We start from the raw sequence: 26,916 nt of genomic DNA, 5'->3' as shown, positions 1-26,916 counted from the left end.
CTTGGCATAAAAGCACCCTAGAAGCAAGATGCACGTTCATTTTTGCTTATCCATCGGCAAATGCAGTCTGGTGCAAGCAGACTGTGCTGAGTGCTGTCTCACTGTGATTGTATCAGTTGTCAAATATACTGGTATTTCTGCCCAGAAAATATATCCTCTTCAGGATAGGAAAACAAAACGGAAGCAGACAAAAAGTAACAGTGCACGTACCATGTAGTTGACTAAAGAGTTATGAAAAAGTATAATATGGCTGTTCCACTGAATGTGCTCTTCGATAGATGCAAATTAGTAATATGGAGCATGTCCAAGTAGTCGAAATCCCAAGGTACTTTAGACAGAAATGGAGAAAAGTAATATTTTTCATCTTCTGCTTCTCCAACAAGTCCAGGATGGCCTTGTCAATAACTGTTCCTCCACTCTGATCATGGAGTCCTGTTATCACTTGTTGTCGTGCTTCAGTACTAGAAGTTCCTTCTCCTCAGTTCAGAGCTGAGTTGTGGAGCCTGAGGTTCCATCCCATCCACTGATAAAAGCACAAGAGGTGGGATTGTGGTTTAATAGCAACATTTCTACCGTATCTTGGTGTTCCATCTAGGAGCAAAAATCAGCTTGAATCCTGATGCTGAATAAAATCTAGGTATCCGTTATTTCTCCCCTCTACTATTAAAGCTATTATGAAATGACTTTCTAGTATGTGCTAGAATTGCAATGAAGTCTCATAAAGTAAGTTCAGTATTTTACTATTGTGTTTACTAGTATAGCATTAATGCATTGTATATATACAATAAAATGACTACAATGCATTGTAGTTTGTTATATGTAGATTTTTTTTTTTTGTATGCAAATGCCTTCTGTAGCATTTGGAGAATACTTTAAACTTCAGAAGTATTCATTCTTTTGTTACTCAGTCTTTACTTTATCCCTGCTTTGAACTCTGTTGTTACTTTTCTGACCATCCTCAAGACTGTGGGATTTTTTTTTTTTTACTAGCTCTGGATCTGTACCAGAAAATGTTCTAGAAAGAAAAGTTTTCTCTCTTTCACTTACATCTGTTTGTCTTTCATCAGCCTGCAAAGTTCAGCAGAACTGTACTGAGCTGTCCTTCTCATGGCAGAAGAAAGCTAGGAGGTCTCTGCTAGGCCTGCCACGTTACTCAAAGTAGAAAAGTTGTTGGTCTTTAGTTCTTACTCTGCTGTGCTGTCTTCAAGTTTTACTAGCATCATGGGGTGGACTTTGCTTTCTGCCTCTAGGGAAATACTACATCATAAGCAATAAAGCTCACAAAAGAAAAAATAAATATGAAAAAAAAAAAAAAAAGAAACTGAAAGTTAACCATTTCTGTTAACAGCAGAGTGATAATATGGTCACGTTTGCAATGGACTTATTAACTTGTTGGAAATTGCAACTTAGTGGCAGCAGAATGTTGTCATTCCCTGCTGGCTGATTCATGAAATCATTTGTTCTGAAAAAAAAATTGCTGCTTCGTGTCAGCTGGAGACAGCTTTTGTCAGACCTGATTCTGATAATGCTGTTTGGCTGCAATCATGCTTTGAGTGGAGAGGCACACAGTGCTCGCATCCTGCTGACATGGCTGTATCCCTGGTAAACACAGGGAGGATCCCCTCCAGATGGCACTGGAGCTTTAAAGAATCATGGGGGTTGGTGTTAGAGGCTCCTATATATATATATATATTTTATATTTATTATATATTATATATTATTATTATTTATATATTTTTTATAACCTAATTCATCTGTATGCAATGTCTGTAATTTTTCATCTATCGTGTAGTCATCTCTAATTTTATCTCTGTGGCATAGAAGTGTTGAATCATCCATCGGGTTTTGAGATAAACTTTCAAGTGACTTTGATAATTGGACCTTAGTATTTCTGTGTAGAGGAGACTCTACGGTCTTTTAAGTTTCATTTATGTTTTAATCCTATATGCTTACTGTGAGAATATGAGCATGTTCTTAATAGTATGACAGAACTTGTCTTCAGTCTGTATTTCCAAATAAAAACACACACATTTTATAGACTTCTTTTTGACAAAGGCAGTAACATTTAGCCCATTCATTTACTTGTTCAGTTGTAATTTTTTTTCCTGTCATCTTTGTACTGGTGAAGACCCAAGTAGTCATCACAGCCCTGTTGTCATCCAGAAATTATATCAATTGTGTTCACTTTTGTGTGAAGCCAGACCATTTTCAAAGGCATTTCAGAAGAATTACTCTTCCTTCTTTTCCTGTTTCTCTTCATTTTCTTAATGTGTTTTTCTTTGCCTATTGCTGTACCTTATTTCCCCCTGCTAATTTTTTATTGTTGTGCTTGTCTCACTCCTATTCTTGTTTTTCCCGTATTTTTAACTTGAAAGTAGAGGATTTATTTTCCTTTTTTTTTTTTTTTTAACTTTTTCTATCTTAGTATTGAGATCATGTTCTTTTCCTAATTTTTCAACCCATGGTAGAGCAGGATGTAGCATGACCTTCCTACAACCACCAAGACATGAACTACACAGAGTTAAAGGAGCTGAGGCCATTACACAGTCTCTAATATGTCAGCTTGCCTCCTTGTCTGCAGTCAGCTGAGAGCTCTGCACTTGAAAAATGCAGAAGGGTTTAGTGTTATATATTTAATATTCTAGGATATTGTCTCAGATGGCAATAAATGTTTTTTAAGCTGTAAGGGTTAGAAATTGACTTTTGTTGTAGCACATTAGATTTAGCATTGGTATCAACAACGCATTTTGAAAAGAGCTAAGAAATACGAGTTAGGTCTTCTTTTGCCTCGGGGAAAGATTATAATTTTACTTCTTTGTCTTTTGGATAAAATATTGTGGAAAAATGGGTGACTTACGGTAGAATTCTCAGTGACTCCACTGTGCAGCTTTCTGTCATAGAAGTCATAGGTACAGTTACGCCTTGAAGGCAGACAAGTACTTTAAGCTGGAGCAAAGCCCCCACGTCTGCAGGTAGTGGTAGGTTTCAGGGGCACATTGTCACCTTGCCCTCTCAGGAAATGGAGTTGCTGAGTGGTTTTTTTTTTTTTTTTTTTCTTTTCTTTTTTTTCCATGGCCCGCCGTTCTTCTCCGAGCAAATACATGCCAATGCCACACTTGCTTCCAACCCACAGGTGTTTGAAGATGGGAGAAGTGGGATTTGTTTTGGTAGTATGCAGAAAAGCCTGCCCCATGGACTTGGGCATGCTTGTTGGCCTTAGGAGCAGCGTGTCCCGTGGCTCTGCACAGCCAGCAGTCTCTTCTGCCAGGAGAAAGAGGGAAGTGGCATCGGTGTCCTTACTTATGTGTGGTTTCCGAAGTAATCACTGTCTTCCCCTGGGCCACTTTACAGGAGAAGATGGTGGAGTGCTCAGGGAGGTTTTGTAGCACACAGTAATTAGATTGTCCAAGGTGCTTAGTGTGATTTGGGTATTCTCCACCGCGGCGAAATGAACTCCTGCCTCTAAGAATCAGTCAGTCACCCGTCTGATAAATGCTTTCTGCTGTGTAGCCTATGCCTGCCCACACTTCTGCTGCAGTCAGGGTCAACTCCACTTTTTAGAGGTGATCCCACATTTAAGCAAGGAAGCTGGCAATGCTGCGTGTTAACTTCTAGCAAACTAGCTCATTTTATGTCTTTCAGTGAATGCAGAAAATAAAATGAAAGAAGGGTAATAACAATAAAAGGAATTTTCCCTTCAGCTTTTCCTTCTTTCTCACAGTAGTGGCAAAATGGTATTGCTTGGCTACGTTTTAAATTCTAAGTGATTGGAATTTTTGCTTCTGCACCCAGCAGTCATGGCTGGAATGTGGGTTAATTAGAACTGATTTAAATAAAAGGATTTTCATTAGGCGTTCTGAGAAAAAATACATTATTTCTTAATATTTTTAAGCTGTTGAGCAGATTAAAAATTGGGATTTGTGTTTCATTTACACAGGAATATTTCATGTGTTGACATGAATCAGTGCTTTTAGGAATATGCTGTTTGAGCTCTGATTCTGGCAAGGTGTCACTGCTTTGACCATGCACAGCACACTTCTTTGTAAACCAAACTTTTTTTCCTATCGTAGGAGTTTCCCATTGCTACTTTTTATCCAGATATGCCTAGTGCATCAAATAATGAAGACATTATGTATATGTATGTCCACTTCTTTATTGAATGGTCCTTGCACAAAGACAACACAGATGTTTCTTTCCCCACAATCTGCAAACAATGTAGTTACTGAAACATGCATGTCTGAATTAAATAAGCTAGTGATCATAACTGAGACATCCTCATGCAGTTCAACCCTGGCTTGAATAAGCTGTTCTGAACATTAATGCTATGCATATGTTGGAGTGTGAGCAGAGAATGCCAAGACTCAACCTTAATTAGTAAAAAAAAATGAATGTCTGTATACAGCAATTATAATAATGCTGGTGGAAAAAGAATCATTCTATTGACATAAGACATTTGGCCAGGTTTTCTTGTTTATATTGAAAACATATGTTTGAAATTATTATTTTTTTTACTTGTAGTATTAGTTCTAGAAGTGTCACACAGACAAGGAATAATGTGATGATAATTTACTGGTTTATATAAATGCTGAATAAAAATTAATAAATAATGCAATGATTTAAAATTGTAAATAGATTCAATGAGAAATAATAAATACTTAAACAGGTACATGAAATAACTTCGTATTAGCAAAGCCAGAATTAATTCTTTTTACTGCCTTAAATTCAAATGATTTTGTCTCTGGACTGTCAGTACAAGTAGGTTTTTCTTAGTGGGATAATAGCAAAGTCTCTGTGATCAATAACGTTAGTTTATGTGAATAGTAAAAATAGATTTTATAGCAGAAGCACAGACCTATTGTTTTGAGAAACAGCAATAGATAAAAGCTTTGCATTTGCTCTTTTCTCCTGGGAGTACTAAAGAGAACACTAAAAACTAAAATGGGTGACCACAGAAGCAAGTAGGGTCACCATTACCAGGGATTCATTTTATTTCCATTAGAGGGGAACCAGAAAGCATCTCACACTATTTGTACCTGATTTTCCATTATAAATTACGGTACATGAGATCATTTAAAAATCGCTGAGCCTTTCAAATGAAGCTGACTTCGTTGCTGTTCCTTAATAATTGAACAGTAAGAAATACAAGATCTCCATTTTCATCCAAACAAAGTAACTTCTGAGACTGTGGGAGAGGGCAAAAAGGTATATCTTCCTAGAAGGAATTTAAAAATGATTTGGGGTTCACTTTTAGTGGGTGTTTTTTTTTTTTTTTTTTTTTTTTTTCGGTTAACTCTATGCATAGATTGCAGTTCTGGGATAACATGCAAAGCTTGTCTGTCTTGGTACAGGAGCATTGAAGTGTTACCAGTGCAAAGGGAATGTGCTAAAGTCAGGGTGCTACTTGCTTACAAAGACCAGCCAACTCAAACCTGTCCTCTGCTTCGCTACTGCAACATACAGTCTTGCAGCTGCTATGTTATCTGGTACAAGAGTCAACACAGTACGGCAGAAGAACCTTGCTATGTATGCAAATATGTAGAAAAACTTTTTAAAGAAAAACAATAATAAAAAAAAAAAACTTTCATACCTTCTGACTCTTACCAATGGGGAAAAGCATGATGGGGTACTACTGAAATAGCATATCCTTATATTCTGCTAATTGTTCACTAATTTTACAAAAGGGCCGTGTAGGATTGGCTTAACTCAGTGCCTTTCTTAGTTAATCTCACATGAGAGAAATAGATAGGAGCTGTGGCACAGAAATTCCGCACAGAAATTTATCCGACATGGAAAAGTGAGTTGGATTCTTAAGCTTCCACATTTATCAATTCTGTTGAGAACTGTTAAAGCTTTTCCAGTTTAACCAAAAAGATTTTATATCAAATTACTTCAATATTTATTTATTATCTGTCTGATATATAATGTGAGAAGTGCTTTTAATATCTTGTAGCCAATGTTGTTCTCTGAACTATGGGTACTGTGGAAATTTTTGGTACATAGTTCTTCCAGTGTGGTAGGAATCCAAAGGGATGTATCATAGTGTTTTTGCAGGAAGTATTAGTCCAAATTCTAGGATTTGTAGTTGTTGCATGAAGACAATGCGTTCAGAATTTCAGTTGATTGTGGGAACTGTCTTAATGTAAATTAGAGGTCTAAGCACAGGCACACTAAGAATGTTCTGCAAACTGATGCACATAACTATTTTGATTGCTTTCATATGAAGACATCTTCTCTTGTTGCATAGTCTCTTTGAGAACTTCATAAGAACAAATCACTTCTCAAAGATCCCACTTCCATTTCATCCAGAAGGTTGCAAAGAGTGCTGGGTGAAAAGTATGAACTACAACTGATATTTTCAGCTTTATGTCAGGGAACCTCCAATAAGGCTGAAGTTTCCTGTACCGACAATTGAGGGGGGGCTGCATTCTCTGACAAAAATCACAGGCCTGAATCTACTCTTCCTCACAATTACCTCAAATTTACATTTGGATTCATTAGAGTAACTTTGGATTCAAAGTCACAGTAGTTTTAGCTGTGTTGCTGGACTCTAAAAATGGGAACTTAACCTGGTGAATATGAGGACAATGGATGTTAATTCATCGGACGTACTGTTAACTCAAGAATTACATCAAGCACAGAAACAAAGTGACTAAAAAAAGAGCTGCTGTGCTCAGAATTCTCTTTGGTCAAATGGCACTGAGGCTGATGCCGAAATCTGTACAAGTACTTTCAATACAAGTACTTAACAGTAAAGATTTTTTTACATTCAGCTCATTATATTTGCACTCCAAATTCCACTGAAGTTGCTGAGAGTTTCTCCTCAACTTCTGTGAGCTCTGGCTCAGGCTTTTTGTTTAAAATAAAGATAAAATGCAACATTAAAGTCTGTTATATTAATGAATTAGTTACTAGTTAATGTGTATGATTAATAATCTTCTTAATGCTATACTGGATTCACTGCTCACTTATTCATGCCCTTCTACAGAAGCCAGCTCTGAAGTTGGCTGAGAAATGGAGTTTGTAAAAACAGAACTATGCTGTTTTGTTACTGCGTTTCAGCATTACTTTAATATTTCATTTCATCTGAGCTATTTGGATTGATTTTGTATTTTTATTTAAGTTCCAGTCCTGTACTGAAGCATCTGTTGCTGTATGTCATCTCCATAAAATAACATACATATCTAGTTAATGCTCTGTTACAAAGGTTTCCCCTTTATCAGCAGCATTAGAAAGGAACGTTTTAATAGGCCTGAACCAGATGCTCTCAATCTGCTGTTCAGTAGAAAATTTGAAAACTAAAATAGATTTTTAAACAGAAACAAACTTGAAAATAAATGGTGCAATTTCTCATTGAAAGCAGACTGTCATTTCCGATCAGCTCTAACAAACCTTGGTTGGGGCTTCTGCAATTATATGATTAAGTATAGTTTTTTATGTAGTACATAGAGTGTTTCCATTGATTGCAGTAAGACCTGGATTGCACTTCACAGTCAGCATGCTGTTTCTCCACCGTGTGCATAGAATTAGCTGTTCTACCTCTTCTATATAATTCATGTTTCACTTAATAGAAATGCTAACTTTATCCTTGATGAACTATTTCTCCCCTAGGATTTATTTTCTTTTTCTGATATACTCTTGCTTTTTAGAAATACTTATTTTACAGAAAGATGAAAGGATTGCTTCCCATTTCTTAAGACAAAGGGGTGAACTAGAGATAATTACTTCAGCTATAATACGGTTTATCAAAAGTAAATCACTTTTTTTTTCCTTTTTGTTTCTAGCCAAGCAGATGTTTGCCTTTTAACTGTTGCTTTGGGGTATAACTTTTCTGTTATACAAAACTGTTTCCTCAATTTCCACAATTATATTGTGAAAATCATACGTGGACATGTGGGGCGAAATCTGTTACCCCACAAAATGATCAACTCTGTCCTTCATCGAGTATTTCATATGGAACAGGATGATGCATTTATTTACTTCACTACTTATGGTTTGTAGAGCTTTGCCCTTATGTTTACTTCTGTCCTTTTGTGTCACGTGCCATCTTTTGTAATTTTTCCACTTCATTCACCAAGAGCAGAATAGCTGTGACAGTGTTCTACAATCTTCCTTGAATTTAGAGTTTTGTTTGTTACTTAGGGGTGAATAAGTACTGTGTGTCAGAACTTCTTAGAAATCACTAGACTCACTAGCACAATGAGTTGCTCTATTGATCAGGAACCTACTGCAGTTCAAAACTTAGAGCTGCAAAATTCATTTTGTAAATAAACTTTGTAGGTTCTGAAGAGCCTCCAGTCTTGCTGGCTACATCCATATCAGCACTTTAACTTGCTCCGTCGTGCCTTCCTTTTAGAGTTTTTATGTCTCTAGCATCTCCTTCTCAACTACTGTATGAGTTAACAGGTCTGCTTGCAAAGTGAATTTGGTGTTACTGTAGAAGTAATGTTTGATCTGTGGCAGACAAATGTTGTGCTGCTTGCATGGATGTTTCAGTCCAATACATACATGAAAGTGCTGCTGGAATAATTAAAATTTGAAAGTGAGTGAAGAAAAAAAAGTTATCAAAACACGATCAGTTTAAATGTTTGGTGTCACTGTGAACTCAATTATTGCTCTGCTTCTTTTTTATTGTGGAGGAGAATATGCCAGGGCTGAAAAATAAATTAATCCAACCTTCTCCTGAAAACACGTTTTGAAAAAAATCATTGTCTGTGCTCTGACCATTTTTTATTAATGGCATTGACTTTCTTATCATTTTTCATCACATTAACAAAACGGAGGAGTTTAGAGATCCACACGAGTTCATATCGCACTTATTGCTAAGGTCTCTGCTAGCAGCGTTATCTTCATTTTTGCACAAGATGAGATTACTTTCTTCTGGACATGCTGAAAAATATTGTCCTCAAAAATATTCATAGTGAAACAAGTTAAAATACATAAGTATGTTCTAGTTATTACCTTGCTGTATACATAATTCTTGCGATTGCTGGACAGACGATGCGATATGACTGTGAATTGGAAGTGGTGGAGGGCAATCTGTTCTCAGTATATGATAGAAAAACTTACTGAGCACCTGAAATAATGAAACAGATTCACTGAACATAAATGACAGCTTTCATCTTCCCAATCCTTTATGAAGCACGTGTTCATGAATATATACATTTTTGTATACGTAGAAGCTTGAATGTTTCAGCCTTCCGATGAATGAAAGAAAAACAAAAGTATGTATTTGGAACTAGTTAGGAGTTTGCTTTTTTTTTTTTATGAGTTCTCCAGTTTAATCGAAGTTCCTTTCCTGTCCTGGAAGATCTGCTGAGAGGCTGCCAATGTGGGAATGGGACACTATTATCTCAGTCTCTTTCCATCTAAAGGGTTTGTCCCATTTTAAAGACCAGTGCCTTTGGAGGTATAGTGGCATTTGGCAGTTTGGTGCTGTCTGTTCAGTCAATCCAACTGAAGTACCAGAGCATGAGAAGTTGAGTTCCTAAAGGAGCTCCAACAATACTGACAGCCTTGATTGACATAAAACCAGTCTTTCTCTTTCGCCTTCACTGAACTCTCAGAGTAAATTCAGGGTCTGATTGAAGAGAGATAGGGCTTTAGCCATTTTGTTCCATGGGAACAGAATTTGAATACTTGCAGCAACTGCCCTCTCCTAAAGCAGCCCTGAATATCTTGGCAGATGATGTTTAGAAGCACTATCAATTTGATTCTGTTTCCTTCTCAGGACTGAAAGCCAAGTTCAGAGCTATTTATGTGTTATTAACTCAAGCAGACTCTGGATGGGAACTGCAGCAAGCATTTAAATCTTTTCCTTGAAAAATGGGTAATGGCTTAATGAACCTTGTTCAGGTTAAAGCTGTTACTTATTCTTGATATTTTTATTTGTTACTGTCAGGTAGAAGTCAAAGAAAGAGCAGTGCTTTGTACCTTGAAGAGTTTATCGGTATGGAATAGCTTGAAATTTATCTTGAGTGAATCAATTCTCACTTTTCTGACAGGAAAATACCAACAGCAGATTTTCCAGATATGCTTCAAAATACCACACATGCTGAAAACTTCGAGGTTGTCAAGAGCCATGCAAAAAAGTATGTGCTTATCAGTTCAAAATATGACCATATAAAGATACCCAAATTACATTTGCTATTAAGTCAGCAGGTGAGAGAAGAGGTGTATTTATTTCCAGTCACTATATTCATATTTAAAAAAAAAAAAAAAAGGTAAAAAAAGTCTATATATTCAGGAGCATTTGTTTGGAATGGAAGGCAGCAAAAACAGGAACAGTTTGAAAGATTCCCTTTTTTTTTTTTTTTTTTCTTCCTCCCCTTGAGAAGTATTTAAGAGTGAAATATGCCAATTCTTTGCTCTTAGTCACATCATACTGATATAGTTTGAACAGTTTCTTTTTGAATTGACAACCTTATTACTTTGTTGTTTTTTTTTTTACTTCTTTGGAAGTAAATTTGCTGTTTTCAAAGCTTTTGACGTTTCTTAAAACCATTCAAAAAGAATTCTACTTAGAAATAGTTTTTCTGATATATGGAATAGGATATGTTCTCTCCAGAATCCTCTGTTGTTATGCATTTGTTTAGTAAGAATGATTGTAGTAAAGTCAAATATTCCTGTGCATCTGAGCTTACAAAGGTTAAGAGCCTTACAAGGGATTTCAAAAGGGCTGAAATAAATCAGACTTGAGTTCTTCTGTGTACTTAGAGCAACACTTGAACTCTTGAGATTCTTTTACATTTTTACTTCCAAAATAAAGGTTTAGTTCTTTTATATTTTGAGGTTATTACCATAGTTTTTCCCAGGTGTAAATCTTAAAGATCTAAATCTCTTCAAATCATTTTCTATTTTACTAGATGCAAATCTGCTACATCCCACTGTTTTGTCTAATTTTTAAAAAAGAAAGAAAAATAATCAACTAATAAAGAAAATCTGAACTAGACTCTATCTTCCTGCCAGAATGTCTTTTTCCCATATTTCTGCTTATGGTAATGTTGATTGGCATGTGTTGATCTTTTTCCCACAACTCCTGTCAGTTTTTTTATAGAGGAAAAATGCTTCCTATTGAAGAAACTTTCCTGTGCAGGGCATGGCTCATTTGTCCTTTTCCATCTTCTTCCTTAACCCCAAAAAAGCCAGCACAGTTTCTTTTTCCACACTTTTTTTAGGTGTGGTGTGAAGTTGTTTGGCATATCTGTTCAATGATGTCTGCTAATCTCAGTTAACTTTAGGAAGGCCCAACTTAGCAATAAAAGGTTGTCATATGGTAGTGCTCAATAATGGGAAGCTCAGAAATGGCAACAGCTTCCCATTTGTGGTTGGCTAATTTCTAGGAAGGATATGTAGTAAGACATATGATTTACTTGATTGCTATACCACATCATAGCATTTAGACTAACAGCACATGTGTACAATAGCAGATGATCATGGCACATGTAAACACGCAACATTCAGATTGTTTTTTGCATACTTCTGATACTCCTGATACCATATGTTGAATGATAGTTGTTCAGCACTTGAAATAAAAAGCTTTTGAAGCATCAAATGTGACATTTAATAGGACTTTCTCAGATGCTGGCTTAGCACCTGCTCCTCCCTCACAATCACATCAAAGTGAATTGTAAGTAACTGCTCTGAAATTATGCTGCATCGCATTGTGGAGTAAAACTGGTAGAAGTGCAGGGCAGTCGGCCCCAAAAAATCTCTCCGATTGCAGAAAGAATCTCCACAGCCACCTGGATGCTTTTAAACCTTCATTATTTAAAATTTAAAATGGTTGGCTGAACATTGCTTCTTCCAAAATATGATGCAATAACCAAAGTCAGAGGTGGGGAAAGACCTCTGGGGTCACACAGTTGAGCTTTCTGCCAATAATGGATTGTTCCCTGCAGTTCACTTTCTAGTGACCTTGGAAATTACTAGCCTGGTAAAATGGTAATGAAAAAAACAAAGCTGTTAGAGCTTTGAAAGTAGCCAAAATAATGCAGTCCCAATAAGAAATCGTGGTATTGATGTGAGATTCTCTGTACTTTGTTGGTTGTTGTTTTCAAGTGATCACATTTTTAAACCATGTTTTCTGATCCGGTTTGAGCTGGCTGTAACTAAGAGGTTGAAGGAGGAGAGCTTGTTTTAATATTTTACAAGCTTATTTAATCCTCCAAGCAAATTATTATTTTTATTACAAATAAATGTCAGCAATTTGACTAACCCCATACTGCAACGTTTCCTTCTTATGTCTTTCTTCCTATTCTTTCAACACTTGCATCCTAGAAACAGAAAATGACAAGAAAAGCTATTTTTGTTGACTTTTCCTATCAAGCCTCCTGGTTAATTAATTAGAGCCTCAACTTGTAATGGCTGGGAACCCAACATTTTCCAAAAGACTTGCAGATGTGAAACATAATTTTCAGATTTCTTTCAACCAAACCAAAATTTTTTTAGTCACCAGTTGACATAAGCAATAAAAGACAATCCTGACGTCCACCTAACGAAGTGGGTAGACTATGGCACCTCATTTAAGATGGAGGCAGCCAAAGCAAGTTCCCACTACCAAGCTGTGTACCAAGCTTGGGCTGAAAAGTGTTTTAGAATAGGCTATTAAAAGCTGATTGGTGGGAGATCCCAAGACACAAAGTTCCCATCTTGTGGCACCCATTGTATAGCAATTTCTCTACCAGCAGACCCTATTGTGCCCTGGGGTTTTGAGTGTGTGTCTCTGGGAATGTCCATCATTGCTGGGGTTCCAGCCTCCCTCACTATTGTGCTCTCCCAGATCAGAGCCCAGCTGGAGAGGAAAAGAGTTTTCTCAGCTGCCAACTTGCTTAAAGAAGTTAAGAGGAAAAGAAATCTAATTGTATTGCGCTTGGCAAGACTGTCTATTTTATTCTGTTTATTCAGAATTTAACATATTGAGTGCTGAGAAACACAAAAATAGTGAGAACACTTATTTTTTAAACATATTCTTGAGAAGTTTTTACAATAAAAACAGAAAGCTGCGTTAGTAAAACAGTGTTTATCCTTCAGCAATGCTGGTCATGAATACGTGTCTAACTTAGCTGGAACTAATGCCTGACTCGACTATTTCACTTCAGCAACTTAACATTCTGCGTGGGCTGATTATTTTTTCAACAATATTTGCTAAATTCTTTTAAGGGCTGCCAGTATATATTTTTTGAAGCTTAGTTAGTAAGAACAGCTGCCAGTAGAGTCAAGGCTGAAAGAGGCAAAAAAATATCTGCAGAAGGCAAGATTTTTACTTCAAAAGATCAGTATTACAAAGCACTACTGTTGCTGGTATAATCACTTTCTTTGGGGGGTTGCTAATATAGACTGGGTTTCTTGTCTTCACAGCCCCCACTGAGCCTTTACTGTGCAAATTTGCTGATGGAGGGCAAAAGAAGCGCCAGAATCAAAGCAAATACACACAGAACGGAAGGCCGTGGCCCAGAGAAGGAGAGGTAAGTGCCACGTGGTGATTACTTTCCAGGGATTTGGAAGAAGCCAGCTGTAGATCTGAAGGTTTGCCTTTCAGGGCTATGAAGAAACAGGATTGCGCAAAAAATACAATGGTTCCATGCCAGACAAAAATGACCAATAGTGCATATGTGGGGGAAAGAGTAAGGTTCATAATAGTGAGTGGGGTGTAAAGTTACTGGAAAAAATAATTTCAAAGCTGGATGTGATGCTCTGCACAACCTTGTCCTATTCCAAGGGCTCTCTGTTGCCAAACTTGAGCTAAGTATTTTTTTTACTGGTGCGCAGTCAGCACCGGTAGTGTACCTCTTGTAAACCCAACATCAGTTTGCACCTAAGCAGCTCAACGATGTTGTTTGGTTGTTTTTTTTGTTTGTTTTTTTTTTTTTTTGTCATCCAAGGAACTGGGGGACATCTACAAAAAGCAAAGATATACTTGCATGCATTTAAACACGTAATCCATGTAAAAGCTTCCCAAAAGCTTCTCTGAGCTGGGATCTTCATTTTGTCCAAAACAACACTGTTTACAGTAGCCTCAGATCTAACATGTATACAAAGTATTTTTTTAAAAAGAGATTCAATCGGTTGCTTTTTGCTCTGCTGTAAATAGGCTGTTTCTGGAATTTCCTTTCTATGTACTTGTAGTGACTCCAAATGTGGGTGAAAAAAGAGAAATATCTTTGACTCTTCAAGAATTTGTTTATTCTCCTTGAATGTCGTTAAATGATAAAGATACTGGAATAAATGAGGTGTAGTGAATCTGGTCGTAGTACCTTCTTAAAGAAAATTGTAACTGCAAAGGCAGAAGAACTTACAAGTATTTTCATTCTAAATGCTTATTCTTTGTGTTTATGAATGAGAATTCAAAGACAAAGTATGTTATTCAACTGTGACCCACTAAAACCAAAGTTTCCCTCCTTCTTTTTTTTCCCTTCTTCTCCCTTCTCCCTTCTCCTCTTTGTGGGATTTTTTTTATGTTTACTTCAATTTTACTATGCAAATAAATAAGAAAACTATTTGGTATTCCTAAAATAGGTGTTTCAAGAGGATTACTGCTTTATTGTAACTTCTTCCTTTTGCTAGTTGATATCTTTTAGGATCATTAGCTTATGACCTACAAATGATTGTGCAATTGTTGAACTTTTAAAAGAAATGTAAGGTCCTCTTTAAAGCATACAAGTGTCTCTGTCCAGGACTGTGCTTGTTGGACACTGTTTCAACAAAAACACTCTAAAAGTATTTTAGCCTTTTGGGCTTAAAGTGCCAAAAGACAGCTACATTTGCTACAAGAGATTGCAGAAACCTCCAAAGTTTTGTTGCAGTATATTGTGTGTGAGGAACAAGTACTCGGGAATTACTTCAAGTGTTAGACTCGAGCCATTGTGTGCAGGGCTCCAAAAACAAAGGCATATATATAGGAGGCAATAACAATCCCTGAATAAAGTCAACAATCTGTATTTTAGGGACCTCTAAATCCCATTTTAGCATGCCACTGCAGCTATTATCTCCACTGTTCTGTACTTCCTTGAGTTCAAATCCATTAAGAAAATAATTTAAAGTCAAACCCAACAAGCCACCTTTACGCCTATAGCCTCAGGACATCAGCTTCTTACATCATATGTAGTTCATTTGCTGCTAATGGAGTGGCTCTAAGGACACTAATATCCCTCTACTAAGTACTAAGGACAACAATATCCCTGTTACCAAGAGGCATGGTGTGGCTAATGTGTTAATGACATCAACATTCAAACACTATTTTTCAGTGATGGAGGTCATAATTTCATCTTGTTGTTTGTAGTCAACCATCAAACTATGCAGCTGCAGATTATCATGGGATAATCTGCAAATGTGCAAAGCTAGTCAAGATGCAAACTCACAATGTTTCAGGCTAGGAATCTGCTCTGTAGAAATTGGCTTTCTCAGATTTAATAACCTCTGGTTAATACCTTGCTGCAAGTTGGACATTTACTACTCAAAACATCAATGGTAATGCATGCTGCTGAATTTCCTCCAGATTATCATATAATTTTCTTATTCCCTATATGAAATCCTTTTGTGAAATTAATCTTCTGTTTTCTTAGCATTAATGATCTTACTCTAAGCAAGATGTACTGTTAAGTTGTTCAGTGTGTAGCAGTACTCAGATAACTTTCCTACAATTATTCCTGTCAACTTTAATTTCTCTAAAAAAGAACAGATAGTGAGTAGTGAGAACTTACTGATATATGACAAGCGTCATGGTTCTGATTACAAAGGGAATCTGAAGGTTCCCTGAACCTTTGTTCTTTCTCAGTTTTTAACCCAAAGGAAAAAATAATGGAATACCATCCAACTGATTACTGCCTCAGTATTTCACCCAGGCCAAATCCCATGATATCTAGATATCTGGCCAACATGTATTTGGCTATTGTTCAGATAAGCATTTGCATTCTTAAATACTTACATGAAGGGCATTTCTAAAACTTCTGAGGTTTGACCAGTGTTAATACTGAATTCATGTGAGGATTATTGCTCAGAAGGGCAGGCTCCAGAGAAATGACACTGACAGTTTTGTCACTCAGATTATACCAAGTAGAGACAGACAGCTGTGCAAAGTACTTTGTTGAAGGGGGCAAAGGCAGGAGATTTAGTGGGGAGAAACAGATTGCTGCAGTGGTACTTCTGGCTATGCTATTCTCAGAGGTTTTTCTCTCTTGTATGGAGATCTTCTGTGGAATATAAAAAGAGAAATATACTTTTTTCTTTTTTCTTTTTTTTTCTTTTTTTTTTTTTTGTAAAGCTTTCAGGCCATACTGCAGAATATAATGGAAAATCTTGTTTCTACCATACATTTCTGTAGATTGTTCCATAACTGTATAGAAATGCTTTAATTGGTTGTTAAATTCTGTCAGCCTGCTCCACTTGCACAACACACCCACTGAAATCCCAGGAACAATGTAATTTGGCTTGAAATGTTCATTGTAGAAATGTTCTTTAGTCGGAGCGGGGTAGAGAGTAACAAATTTCTTATTCCATGTATGGTTTGTGCAACTGTTAGAAAGGCAGAGGTGGGATCTGGCTGCCTGTAGGCTGCACATCGCTGTGTAAAGCGTATAGCCCCAGCACTCTGAAAAAAAGCAAAGGCGGAACATGGTCAAAAAAGAACTGAATGTTGTTAGCTATCACCTAATTTTACACTGGCGTTTGAGTGCAGATGGATTTCTACCTTTTAAAGTCAAGTCCTTAAAAATATACTGGATTTCTCTAGGGCTTTTCAAGGGTTTTTTTGTTAGTTCTTTGTTGCTTGGGATTTCTAACCAAAAGCCAGTTGTAATGAGGGAAGAATGCTTGACCTTGAACAACGCTTTTAGTCCGTACCCTTCCTCTCTTGGTTGAAGCCTCAGGAAACATTCAGCAGACCGAGAGAGACATTTGACTGAGAATTTGTGCTGGCTGACCAATTCCAGACTATGCATCCAAGAGTTTAGGATACTGGTGGCTTTTTAAAGGGCTGTTAAACTATGTATCTGATATATAAGTGCAGAAAATATACAATGCCTGTACACGTTGGAAATATTTGCGGTGAAATTCGAAACTAATATCTAACTCTATATATCTAACTTTATTTATATCCAAAATCAGGACAGACTTATCTGAGTCACACTAGTTTAGTTCAATACTCTGTTTTGAAATTTTCCCTGACAAGATTGTGTTGAGGAAATGGTGATGGAAAGTAATCATATTCAAATTCTATCTGTAAAATATTTGATCTAATTTGCCTCTAAATCGTGTATGTGCGTGATATTTTTCCAGAAAAAGTTCATTAGGTCAAAATGCATCTGGGGAATCAGGAGTAGTTCCACGCTGGGATCAGGTTGGATTGAGAACTGCAACTTAAATTTTATGGCTTAATCTTTTATTGCAGATTTTTTGAAACTTTGTTTGGAAATAAAATCTTTTGATATGTGCATTCAAGTGATTGAAATTTATCTGGTAGAAAGGGAGAAATATCACATAATCTGATAAGAAATGAAATGCTTTGAATCAGTCCAAGGTTAACTAGTAAATCATAGGTTCTTCTAGAAAGAACAGTTCTAGAAATGATAGCCTTTCTATATCTAGTCAACCCAAAGAGATTTACAATCACATTATTATGAAACATTTTAGCACTTCAATTGCAATCTTCTTTAAAATTCAGACCATTTACATATATTTGTCATCTTTCTTGCCAGGGGAATATCATCAAAGTCTTGGTGCATATATCACAACAATGACATGCACCACTGAATGTGACCCCTCTGTCATTTAAATTGGTCTGATGTCTACAAGGATATTTAATAATTTGCAAAAAATAATTCCTGTATTGATTGTTCTGTTTTTTGTTTCTCTTTAGCCAATAAATCAACCCCTATTTCTTCCCTTTCCCCTTCATCCTCCTTTCCTCTTTTCAATTTTTTTAATTAAGTATCACCTGGTGAAATTTCTTAAAAAAAAAAAAAAAAATTTTTTTTACTTGTTTCTAGAAACAATAAGAAGACAGTAGTTTGGAAATATTGCTTTTGTTAACAGTTTCACTTTTTCTCTGCTGCTTATTACAATTTTATCAAATACAGACAGTTACTTAGAGAGAAAAACATACAATAGGTATTTTGAGAGAGAACTCAGATTTCTTTTATGCTTCCAAGAAATAGGCAGTACTTAGATGTTCTCCATAATCTACAGTGTCTAGGACTAATCTGTTTTGTACCTAGACAATTTAGTTATTCTTTTGGTAAGGAAAAATGTGCAGGCCTGCCAAGAAATTTTCAAACTTCAGCACTCCTCATTTAATTTATCAGATAAATTGAAGTGGGAACAAAGTGGCTCAACAGCAAGAACAGAAACTATGTAGATCATACTTCCAGTCAAGTTCTGTAGTACAAAATGTTTCTAGTTATTCATTTGGGTTTCTGAACTTCCAATTGTGTCTGGCAACTCAACCTCTGACCTTCTGGGGTTCATGAATCACTTTCCAATTTTGACCTCAGTATAATGGATTTTTCCTCTCCGTAACTACTTTCTTCTCAGAAGCTGCAGCTGCTTAAGGAGCACATGCATGTTAAACAAAAAAAAAAAAAACGTTTCCCAACACACAACTCTGGGAAATGACCCATTTTTTTCATATTCACCTGCATATTTAAAAAGTGTCGTATTTACGTTTTTAGATTTCTCCTCCTCTAAGAAGAAATGGTGTGTTTTATTCAGAATTAAATTCAGGAACCTTCCTAATAATGTGGAATATTTCTGACAGAACTGTTCTAAATAATCAAAGGAAGGAACTCTGCCAATAAACTTTCCTGTTGACTGAGCTTATTTATTAAATCAGTATTTTACAAAAATCTCATTTGTCTTGTTGGTTCTTTCCCTCTCCTCTCTCTTACTACTTCAAAGTGTTTTAGTTGGAGTATCTGTTGTCAGGGCACAAGAGATCCTTGTTCTGTGATGCCTGGCAGATATTAGTGGTGGTGACAAAACAAGCACAGGAAATTCAGTATTGAAAATTCAGTGGATTGTGCTGTAGTACCCAAGAGCAAATCCATTGCCCTGGGGCAGCAGCTTGCAGTCTTCTGGCATGATAGGATGAGAAACTGAGTCAGAGGAGATGGAGTGGAGAGGATTGTCTTCTCCTCTAACTTTCACCTCAGAGAAATCCCTTGAGTCCTACGGTACAATAATGCTTTTCTGCATCTTCCCGTAAGGAGGAGAAACCCAGGGACTGTACTGCTTGGAAAACCCACCACATTAGTGGATTTCACCCCTTTTTAATTTGTTGGCTTATTTTTTGTTTGTTCAGTGGTGTCAATAATTAGAAAACTGCAGTAACAGAATAGCAAAATTTTTCATTCCTCTGTCCTAAAAATATTCAGTAAATAAACATGAGTGGTTTAAATAATCTTTTTAAAGCTAATAATTTTAACCAATATGGTTTTACTTTTGCCTCCTCTGATATTCTGAACGTAGTTGAGTAAATATTGAGAATGTTACTTATTAATATGTGAAGAACTGGTAGTAGATATTCCTTTTAATTTATTCTTTAAGGAATTGAGTACTGAAATGTTGGGATGCAGAATCTTCATGTATAGTATATTATATAGAATCTTCATGTATATCATACAGGAAGTATGTGTATGTTATCTGGCATAAAAATTCTGTGGCTCAGTCATTCCTTAATAGAAGATTCATCTGACAAATATATTCCTGAAGCAACGCTTCATCATCAGTGCTACACTCAGGTGGCATTTCGTCAGGAAGTGTCACTTTCCAAAGTAGGAATGAATCCCTGTTCTTGCACTGAAACATAAGCAAAACAGTGGTAAAAAGACCTGGGAGAAGATGCACTTCAGCATGAATGAAGACTGCTACAGGGGCATGAGTTAGCACCTCAATACAGTTAATACCTTATCAAGCGCTGTGACAGCTATATTCACTTCTGTGTTTCTGAGAGAATAATTTGGACCTCTGTAGCATGGAACTCTGAGGCCAACCCTAATATTCTGTATTTGGTGTTTTTGGAATTCCTGTTTGTGTGTTATGGAATAAAGTGCAGACAATTTTCCAGTAAGTTACTATTGCTCATCAGCTTTTATTAGTCATGTATGAGGATGCTTCAGACTATAAATCTTTCACTAGTCCAGGCTAACTGTTGCCTCTTCTGGGCTTCATGCCAGCATAATTTTTTAGGGAGAAATTACGCAACTTGATGAGAAAGAAGTAAATAGTCCTCTGTTAGCAGCTATTTGAAGTAGCAGCTGTTTAAGGCTATTCAGCAATGGCAGAAATTAGCAGCATTACTCGGGGATCTGTAGGTGGTGTACCATATGCATGTAATGCCACATGCTGTGCCATATTTGTCTAACGCAAAACTCTCACTGTTGATCATATTTATAGTCATCACTGCAAAGTATTTGGTCAGATTCTGGTAACACTTGACCTTTTAGAATGGATACAGAGTTTAGATGAGTCGAAAATCTATACTTTAATATTTTGGACTCACTAAGCCCACAACAGTCGCTTGTGTCCCTTGTTCCAAATACCAGTAGTACGTAAGAATGTGATGTTAATGTGGGGAGAACAGAGCATATGCAGTTTGTGTTCACATGCAAACGTGGAGCATTATGGTGTTGGAAGGCAAACTGAGGGTCTGCATTATTAACATGTGCTCTAATGTTCACAGGAAATGTAGCTGAAAGTAGCATACTGATCCTTGCTGGGGCTCCTGTGAAAATCTAGTGAAAGAAATGCTTCAGTTTATCCTTTCTGCATCTTCATATTTATGTTCATCAAAGAAATAAAAAGCAGTTGTCTGTGTTTCCCTCGCCTTCCCAGACCTCTCTTCCTTGCTATGGCTTTGTTCCTAGTTCACACTGATCTAAACTGATGGACAGAGTGAGCTCCAGACTATCCTGAGAACCTCTATGTCTAGAAGTTCCCTTAATTGGAAAGCTTTGGTCCTTTCTTTCTGAGGGGTTTATAATTTGCTTTCTTTTTTTCATCAGTTCTGGCTAGATGAAATGTTGAGATGTCAACACCTTGATTTATAAAGAACATCTTTGGTGTTTGTTTGTTTGTTTGTTAAACTGTTTTTTTTTGTTAAACTAATTTTTGTGTAGGGCTTGTGTGTACTATGCAAGTTGTCTTTACCAGCACCAGGATATAAAAAGAGAGTAGTAATAAACTTTAGAAGTGTTGAAAGGAGAAAAGAAAGTGTGGTGTTTTTCCAGAAAATGTATTGCAAGAAAAAAAAAAAAAAAAAAAAAAAAAAAGTTGTTCATGATTTTAAAGTTTTATTGGCTTTTGGGATGAACTGTGTACCTTTCTATTCCCAAACAATGCAGTATAATGAGCATGTTTAAGATGTAAGAAAGCAATTTAAATAGAGAACACTTGATTGTTTTCTACGCTGTTTTATTTTTTAGGTCAGAATTAACAATGGTTAGCTCACCCTAAATTTGATCATTTGACATTTTAAGCTTGCAGAAACAGCCATTTTGATTTTTATTTTTACAAACTGAATGTATTTATAAAAACTAGCTGCGTGTCTTAGCCACTAGTCTTCTAAATCTTTTTCATGGGAGCTTGTACATATTTTATTGAAACAATGGCATTTTCAGTAAGTAAAGCATTTGCCCTAGCACCTGCTTAAAAGAATAATGAGAAAAATACATGCATTTCATAATGACCCAAACATTTTGTTTTTCTTTTTTTTTCTTTTTTTTTCTTTTTTTGCTACGTCGGGTAAAGTGAAGTCTGTGCTTTCAGATCAGAAATAATTTTTGGCCTCTGGAAACTGGGGCCATCTCCTCGTAGACTGGTGAGCAGCTGTCAGGCTAACGTGTCTCTTCCATGAGCACTGCCATCCCACTGCCTGTCCCTCACCAATCCTCTTGCCCTTGCAGCTCAGTTGTCTGCATGGGAGCCAGCCAAGTGCAGACACTTTCCTGACAGAGCAGCCATCTGGAAGGGGGCAGATGCTGTTATCCAAAAGTACTTTGGTATATGGCTCCAGGGGTAATAAAAGCTCCCACCAGGAGTGCAAGACCTGCCACGCAGTTACTGAAGCACCTGTCCTTGAAGTAAATGCTTCTGTCTCTTGTCTCAGGCGATGCATGGTCCGCATGACAAGTGGAGAGGAATAGAGTGCCTCAGGGTGAGAGGGTGCCCTGGCCATTTTTCAGCTGCTCCTAATGCGAGCAGAGCACCCTGAGGAGCCCTCTCCTCTCTCTTCCCACCCAGCTTTAATTGCTGTCTTTGAGTCTGAAATGGACTGGGAAATTATGGCTCCAGCTCTGCTCACTCCCCACCTTTCCTGCTGTTTCTGTACGTATGTTTGCTAATTGTGATGATGGCGACACTGGTTAACTGGATGCTGTTTTGACATCTCCAAATCTTTTTGCACAGGTCACTATTTGCTTGGTGGTGAAGGGCAGTTGAAAAGCCCTGTGTAGGCCATAAATAAATTATTGGTCTGTCTAGACCACTAAGGTACTTTAAAAGCCCTGTTTAAAAGCTCAGGCACTTTCTTGTTTTGGTTGATCTTTTGTGCTTCACAGCCCACTTGTTGTCTCTTGTCTCATGGTGAGAGCATGACTGATCACCCAGGGAAATGGCAGAGGCCTCAAGTCACGCAGGGTCTGCCTTAGTAGGAAGGATGAGATTCTTGCCTGAGAAGTTCTTATGAAGTTGGCTGGGTATTTTACAAACTACCTATCAGACCTGCAAGAATAAGATTTGGCCCTGTCATGTTATACTGTAAATGCATTGATCCGGGTGGAGACATTGACTGATACTGAGGCAACAAAAGAACCATTTGGCCTAAATGTTATGGGAAAGCGTCACCAAGGAGATCTGTTTCTCGGGAGCCTGTCGGGCTAAGAGGGAAGCCAAAGTGTCTGTGCTTCTTTGGACCATCTGAGCTTCCCTGGAAAAGTTTTTACTTCTAAGTTGTATTCAGTTTTTATTCTCATTGGGCACAGAATATGTTTAATGTCTTTTTTTTCTTTCTTTTTTTCTGTCTTTCTTTCTTTCTTTCTTTCTTTTTTTTCTCTAATAATAGTAAAAATCTGTTTTTCTTCCCTAACTGTGCAGGCTGGCATGGCTTTGACTTATGATCCAACAGCTGCTATACAGAATGGGTAAGAAATGCATGTTTTCTTATGCCTTTTTAAAAATTATTTTGAATACCATATTCTCTTTCTGTGGTGAAACTCATTCAGAAGCAAATTTACTCAGTCATATTTTGTTTGAAGCATGTGATGCTATACTGTCAAGTTCTTCTTTTAGTTTCCCTTTTGTTTTTATGTCCTTTTGTTTGTAATATCCATTTGAATGGGAAGTTGTTTTTCCTAACAGTTTCCATCTCTTTTTGGCAAATGCTAGTGGTTTTTAATCTCTCTCTCTCTCATGAAATGAAAACCAGTAAAGTTTCCCTTTACTGACTTTGCTTTTGTTAAAATGATCATTGAAGATTCCAGCATAGTTTGGATATTAGAGCTGTTACTTAATCTGGGTCCTCTCTGCTGCCTGGATGGCTTCCATGGCATTGTCTGAACAGAAATGCCAAACAGTGCAAAAGCCTTATATCTGTATGCAAGCAGATGAGATTCAGGAGTAGAATGTGGAACAGCACTCCTTTTCATTCCCCAGCTACAGCCTGCTGAAGAACTGAAACTTTTTTCAAACTTGCAAAGAAGTTACATCACCATATTGTTTATGTGCATGATTACATTTCCAATTATTTCATGAAGTAGAAAAACAGATCCTTGAGATCCAGCTACCCTTTCAGACAGATTAACAATAATTTGAAGAGAAACAGGAGGCTCAGCCCTGAACTCTTTGACAGTCACTCTTTGATCAGAGTGATGTTTGATATGATTATTCAGTGCATATTCCCATCTGCACTTTCCAGTGGAAGGATTGAATGTATTGATATTGAGCAGAGTGGATTTATTTCTTAAATGCTGTTTAGGGCACTGCTAGTTGAAGCATTTAAAAATCCCTAACAGTGGGAGTAGTTTAAAAAAAATCAACAATAATAGTTAGCGTATTTTACTTAATTGCCCTTCGCAAGCAATATCTTTGTAGGGCTTGTGATATTCTCATGTTGTGGATAAAGCAGCCAAGACAGAGCAGCTCAGAAAAAAGATATTTTTTTTCACGCAGCTGTGAAAAGAGGATTTCACAATCCTCTGGTTTTGCTTCTCTGACCCCCCTAAACAAGTCTTTCTGCTTTACCATCATACTTTTCAGCTGGTAACATATTGTAAGCTAGAAATGAAACCATCACCAGCTCATAATCCACCAGTATTTCATCCAGACAAATGGCTTTTATTTCAAAGGATTTTTTGTATGCAGGTTGCATTAAATATTTGGAAACTGTAATTTGAATAATCCTTTGAGATTAATATCATTTTACTTAAAGAATATATTTTTTTAATTATGGAACTTAGCTTAGATACATGGATGCTTAGGAGTTTGATTACTCAGTCGTTTGAACACGTTGTCAATGGTCTTTTGAAAAATAAATAGTAACCAATGGAGGCTTTTAAATATTCTTTTATTTGTAAAGCTTGAAAAACTACAGCATTACATACCATTGTACGAGTGACAATTACTTACTGCTTGGACATGTCTCTTATTTCTGGAGTTCAAAATATTTTCTGTTTCATCAGGACAAATTCTTATTCAAATGTTCTTCCACTGAGATTTTTTCTGACTGCATGCACTGTTAAGAGGAGAAGCTCTTACAATATGGGCAACATTGATTTGTCCTCCAAAAGTGGCATAGCTGCTATCCTCTTCTCTGGTTGCATCTTCAAAATGCAGTCTCCTGAGGATCACCAGGACCCTCTTTTGCTTACATGTATTTTTATTATTTTTTTTAACTCTCCACACATTCACTTAATAGTCATCATATATCCTGTGGTTATAATTTTTCACTATTTTTCATAAGCTCTTTACTTACAAGTTTCTGGGTTATATTTTAGCCAAGTCTGAGAACAATTTGGTGCATTGCTTGTAAAATGTGCAAATGCGATTTGTTGCTCTCGATACAGCAGATGGGATCATAGCAGGTGTGTGGCCACGGTAAAAGAGAATGAATTTAAAGACTCTTATAAACTATGAAGTGAAACAAGTCAACTTAAACATCCAGTGAAGGTGTGTTAGGCAAGCACATTGCTCTTCACAGTGAGGGCAGTCTGGAAGTGAACACAAAGCTGATGCTTGCAGCTTGCTTGTGTTGATATTGTGCCCATACTATGTGGGTGAAATGCTGCTTAATGCTCTGTAGTAAAGTGGATCAAGTAGATGTATTTTGCATGGGGGGATATATAAAACAAAGATGATCTCCTTGTAATATGTCTATTTGGTGTAAGCTGGTTAAGCGGATGTTGTCCCTGCGTGCAGCTCAGGATTTGTTGGTATGCTGTGATAAGCACGAGTCGCTCAGTCCTTCAGGTGCCTGCCAGCACAATGTGGACCAAGGCTAGAGATGAGAAACGTTAAGATGTGTAAACCAAGGTGAAGATTCAGATTAGCTTATGAGTTGCTAATGAAACTCAATAATGACTCCATTTATTAGAATCCCATATAAGACTGGTAGATGTATTTCATGCATTTTGATGCGTGTACGTTGCTATGTGCAGGATACATCGTGAATGGTAGTCTATTAATGAAATGTGTCACTGCATGTGTCATGAAGAGGTATTTAAAATTTCCAACTCTCTGAAAGATTTGGATTATTCTGGTTTGTTTTGGGGCATAACCAACCCTTAGGGAAGAATTTGGATTCTTAAATGTTCTCCAGATGAAAAGGCGGGTTCTTGTTGCTCTCAGAGTAGTACTATCACTTTTATTATAGTATAACTGCTTATTTGCCTAGAACATCTATGACAGAAATAAAACAAAAGAGAGAGATGGAGACATTCACTAAAAATAGCAAAGGTTTTTTCCCCACAAAGGAATAGATTTTTATTTTTATTATTATTATTTTTTTATTCTATTGCATTGTAATGCATGACTCCCCATTTCATTATATTGTTTTTATGCCCATGTAACTCTGTTTAAGCATCCAGTGGAGTTGTATCAGCATAAAACTGGTGTAATGGAGTGGAGAATCTGGCCCAACATATAGCATAACATTGCAGTATGTGTTACTGAAGATGTAGTCATACACTTCAGTAGATAAGCTCTTTTCCCCTGCCAATTGTTCCATGTCTTTTTTTCTTTTTTAATCAGCCTTTTCTGAATTGCATTTACAAAAGAAGTCGGGCCTTATTCTGGGGAGCAGCGTGCCTTGTGTAAAATGCTACTGATTTTTCAATTTGTGATATTAATATTGTTTTAGTGGTTTAATGCACTCATACAAGGAACAAAATAGAGCTCCTGTACTTGCACTGTAAAGATGCTCATTTAAAATGTTGCTGAGGCTTGAGTTCTCCTGGCTATTTGACTAAGATTGCAATGTACTGTATCAGTTTAATATCTGATATCTGGGGGACTATATTGTGCATTTGCAGGCCAATGGGCTCAATATTCAGATAGGTCTTTTTCATCTCAAACATCTGACTCTGTGGCTTATTGCAACAGAAAATTGCTGCTCTGATAACGCTTGGTAATACTCTTACATTATGTGAGCCCCAGGATACTATTTATGAATGTAACTTTTTCAGTATTGCCTGCAGGCACGAGGCATGAGCAAATGGTGTTTATTGCAGTGCAAATAGGGTCTTGCTCTTGTACAGATTCTGTGTGGAAGCTTGCACATTCTCCCACAGGATGGGAACCATATGGATTTTTTTTTTTCTATTTTTTTGGCAGGGAAATAGCGACCAGACGCTCCAGATAATGTAGTCCCCAAAAGCAGAGGGAGGGTTGATGTAGGAGCGGAATGTGTACTTTTTCTGTTAAGCAGCAGACACT

General features: G+C 36.9%; 1 protein-coding gene across 7 annotated transcripts in view; it reads left to right on the top strand.

The window, feature by feature from the left end:
- Nucleotides 1-26,916, top strand: part of RBMS3 (RNA binding motif single stranded interacting protein 3) — a 698,683-nt gene that overhangs the window by 595,012 nt on the left and 76,755 nt on the right. For 5 of the 7 annotated variants that reach the window (XM_042888087.1, XM_042888086.1, XM_042888083.1 and 2 more), the window contains 2 exons: nt 13,357-13,463; nt 23,083-23,129. In XM_042888087.1, coding sequence (XP_042744021.1) covers nt 13,357-13,463; nt 23,083-23,129 — 154 coding nt within the window. Of the gene's footprint in view, nt 1-10,001; nt 10,089-13,356; nt 13,464-23,082; nt 23,130-26,916 lie in introns of all 7 variants that reach the window. The other 2 variants (XM_042888085.1, XM_042888084.1) reach the window with 1 other exon arrangement.

Source organism: Lagopus leucura, unplaced genomic scaffold (assembly GCF_019238085.1).
Source record: "Lagopus leucura isolate 7727_CA_CO unplaced genomic scaffold, USGS_WTPT01 Super-Scaffold_100157, whole genome shotgun sequence".
Lineage (NCBI taxonomy): Eukaryota > Metazoa > Chordata > Aves > Galliformes > Phasianidae > Lagopus > Lagopus leucura.
Note: the sequence above shows the minus strand (reverse complement) of the source record. Positions and strands in the feature narration are given on the sequence as shown.